Below are 3932 nucleotides of genomic sequence, written 5' to 3'. Positions count from 1 at the left end.
ACTGGATTTGCAATAGTCAAATTCATCTGGTATAGGTAGTTGAGAGTAATGTGGGATCCAAATCACAGATGTCTAACATGAAGTATTAATAGAAGTCTGAGAAACTTTCATACTGGAGAAGTCAATACAATACAGCTCAATCAACCTTAGGGTAAGAAGAAAACAAACTAGAGTAAATGTTTTACTGCTTTACTGATGAATAATTTATATATAAATAACTGCACATATTTAATGGGTACAGTTTGATGATTTTGGACACATGCATGTAAAATTTTCAGAAATTAAAAAGAAATACAAACTTCAATTTGCCCAAAAGAAAAATATTCATATAGAATATTTAGATAGAATAGAATATAAGTTCAATAAAACAGATTTTGTTTTATTCACTGCTGTCTGGGATGGAGTATAGTGCCTGGCACACAGTGGGCCTTTAATAGTTATTTGTTGAATAAATTAATTGATAACAAGGATTTATTATCATTAAAAAAAAAAAAACAACTGTATCCGAGTCAGTGCTACATAGCTTTTTCATTTATCAAACCATATGCTATTAATACAAACATGTTCCAAACGGTACACCTCAATCCTTGAAGAACATTTCTAAAATGTATAGGATCTTCTCCAAAGAAAGGTATAAAAATAACAAATATAAGGCTGAAAAACACACAAGCAAAATATATTTCTGGGTGGCCCACGTTTACCAGAAAGACAGATGTCCAGAAATCTCCATTCCCTTTGGATTGTTTAACTGAGTTTCATGGCACATTTGACACATCTGTTCTGCCAGGCACTCTTACTTTGAAAGAGAAGAAATTGGATAACCAACTCTGCTCAACATATTTTCATTCTTTTTACTAAGCATTGACTAAAACAATTCAAATGAGCTTCTAAAAGGTTTAAAAATGAATAGAAAACTTTGAAATCAAAGTTTCCTAGATTCTTCGTAGATATTCATCACTTTACACACACACACACACACACACACACACACACTTCCTTTAATTAACCTTGACATTTGGATCCTGGTCCACATATGAAAGAACAACTCAGAAAATGTTACAGAAGCAAATGGTAAGAACTGCTTTGTCCATAAGTAGCTAATTCTCACCAAGTCTACAGTCATGAATTTTACTGTCTTACTTTTTCCTGAACATAGTGGACATATACCATTGTAATAACCTTGTTACACGTTGCTTTGCATTTATGTTTAATATTATCTTCCCTAGAGAAAATTCAATTTCATTCTATCCACTGAGCCCAAATTACTTTTTGGTCTCTTGAGGCATAATCAGAAATACCAGAAATAGCTTTCAACTTGAAGTCAGCATTAAAAACTACTTATCTCTGGAAATATAAAGACTGGCTATCTCAATCTTCTTCCTCAGGCTCCTACATGTGGAAAAACTGCAGAATCAGCCTTAATAAGGAAAGGCCAGCAACACCAATGACTATTACGCATATAATCATATAGCTGTGAGAGTTGGTCTGACCCTTTCTACAGGTTCCTCTTGCCCATGTTTAAATCTCCAACCCTCAGCCAATCTAAGAGTAAGGTGATCTTTAACTGCAGAGTATGTGGAAGGATTGAGTATGTCATACCTGAGAAATAAAAATGTGAATTCAGTTCAACTTTTTAAAGAAGTCTTTAGTACATCCACATACCTGTCTGCAGGCTAGGTACTATTAACTATGTGTTTAAGGCATTTAAAGGAGAAGGCAATGACACCCCACTCTAGTACTCTTGCCTGGAAAATCCCATGGACAGAGGAGCCTGGTAGGCTGCAGTCCATGAAGTTGCTAAGAGTCGGACACGACTGAGCGACTTCACTTTCACTTTTCACTTTCATGTATTGCAGAAGGAAATGGCAACCCACTCCAGTGTTCTTGCCTGGACAATCCCAGGGAAGGGGGAGCCTGGTGGGCTGCCGTCTATGGGGTCGCACAGAGTCAGACACGACTGAAGCGACTTAGCAGCAGCAAGGCATTTAAAAAAAGGTGTTTGTAGTAACAGATGAAGGACACTATTATTTTTCTCAAATTAAAGTTCCCATTTTGAGATAGTTTTTAAAGTAGACATACAAAAGTTGGTTATTTGAAAAGATCAACAAAATTGATAAACTCCTAGATGGACTGATTAAGAAACAAAAGATACAAAATGAATTATGAATATCAGAAACGAGGAAATAGCATTACAGTCCTACAAACATTAAATCATATAAGAGAATATTACTAACAACAGTTGCCAATAAATTCAGCAACGTAGGTGCAATGGACAAATTGGTAGAAAAATACAACATACCAAAAGTGACACATGATGAAGTTAAAAATCTGAATAGCTATCTGCCCATTAAAGAAATTAAATTACTAATAAATCTTTTCCACAAAGAAAAAATTCATTCATCATTGTTTTGCATCAAGACCAGAGAAGGTGCTGAAATACCTAATCCAAGCTCACCTTATTCACTTTTTGAAAAGTTACAAATTTTATTAAAATCCATTAAAGCTACCAGTGCTATACAAAAAAAAAAAGAAAAGTAGGCACATACCCTTTGTGGACTTGCTGTCTAGTGCAGTGATCCTAAAGGAGGACCCTCTATAAGTAAACAATAAAGCATAGTAATTAACCTCCATAGGTAAAAATATAGCAATTAACCTCTAATAAGCATTTCACCAAGGGCCTGCACCACATACTAACATTTTAAGCTTATCTTGTTTAATTTTCACAACAATCTTGTGAAACCTGTGTTGACAGATGCAGTTGACAGATGAAGAGCCAAAAGGCCTGTGAGGTGAGACTGGTCACACAGCTATTCGGTGGCAGAACAGGCCATCAGCCCAGACCTTAGACCAAGCACATTTAAACAAAGTAACAGCTGTGTTCTGCTAACAGGCTGCCTAGAATGAGCGTGCCTCCTGAATTTCCCAGCCACTGATGTCCCAGAGCTGCAGAGAAACCACCAGCAAGAACGTAACACTATATATACACTTTGGGTGCAGGTCTTCCCAACCCCCCACTACCCAACAGTGTCTACCTATGTGTCTCAGTCATCTACATTTCTCAATGAGCTCCCATATTTCTTCATGGAATATGAAGAAGCAAAAAAGGAAGGAGAGAGGAAAAAAAGAAAAAGGAAGTGAAAAGAGAGAGAAGGCATAAAAAAGCATTAAAAAAAACCCAAAACATTTCAGGGACTTCCCTGATGGTCCAGTGGTTAGGATTCTGCACCTCTACTGCAGGGGGCCATGGGTCTGATCCCTGGTTGGGGAATTAAGATACTACATGCTGTGCAGAGTGGGAAAAAGCAACATTTCCAAGCACTTTCGTATCTATCATCTGCCTTATCTTCCTACTCTCTTGAGGAGGTAGGCAAGGCAGTCATTCTGTTTTATAGAAAGGGAACGTACGAAGTAGGAAGCCATGTAAATCAAAAGGAGGATGGAGAAACGGTGTGAGTCAGACAGGACAGGAGAACAGAGGTTGGCAATCTAAACCCTATTTTTGTACAGTATGAGAGTTAATAGTGCTTTGAACACTGTTAAAGGGTTATAAAAACAGACAAAAACCAAGAAGACTATGTGACACTGACCATTTATTGTTTAGTCGCTCAGTCATGTCTGACTCTTGAGACCCCATGGACTATAGCCCACCAGGCTCCTCTGTCCAAGGGATTTCTCAGGTAAGAATACTGGAGTGGGTTGCCATTTCCTTTTCCAGGGGATCTTCCTGACCCCTGGATCGAACCCGCATCTCCTGCATTGGCATGTGGATTCTTTACTGTTAATTGAAAACATTTATTATCTATCTCTTAGAAAATTGTTCCCTGCAATAGAATACTTAGCCACAAGAAAGAACAAACTAGCACTACATTCATCAGCATGTCAGCATGTATACTTCTTGAAATACTATGTTGAGCAAACAATGCAAGTTACAT

At 37.3% G+C, this 3932-nt stretch overlaps 1 protein-coding gene across 1 annotated transcript in view; it reads right to left on the bottom strand.

Annotated features, from left to right (window-relative positions):
* XK (X-linked Kx blood group) overlaps nt 1–2665 on the bottom strand; it is a 23368-nt gene extending 20703 nt beyond the window's left edge. The window contains exon 1 of the mRNA XM_010834041.1: nt 2547–2665. Within this exon, the coding sequence (XP_010832343.1) occupies nt 2547–2631 (85 nt within the window). The 5' untranslated portion in view covers nt 2632–2665. The remainder of the gene's footprint in view (nt 1–2546) is intronic.
* Nucleotides 2666–3932: the final 1267 nt, after the last annotated feature.

This window comes from Bison bison, unplaced genomic scaffold, assembly GCF_000754665.1.
Source record: "Bison bison bison isolate TAMUID 2011002044 unplaced genomic scaffold, Bison_UMD1.0 scf7180017845377, whole genome shotgun sequence".
Classification (NCBI taxonomy): Eukaryota; Metazoa; Chordata; class Mammalia; order Artiodactyla; family Bovidae; genus Bison; species Bison bison.
This window is presented reverse-complemented; position numbering and strand designations above follow the sequence as displayed.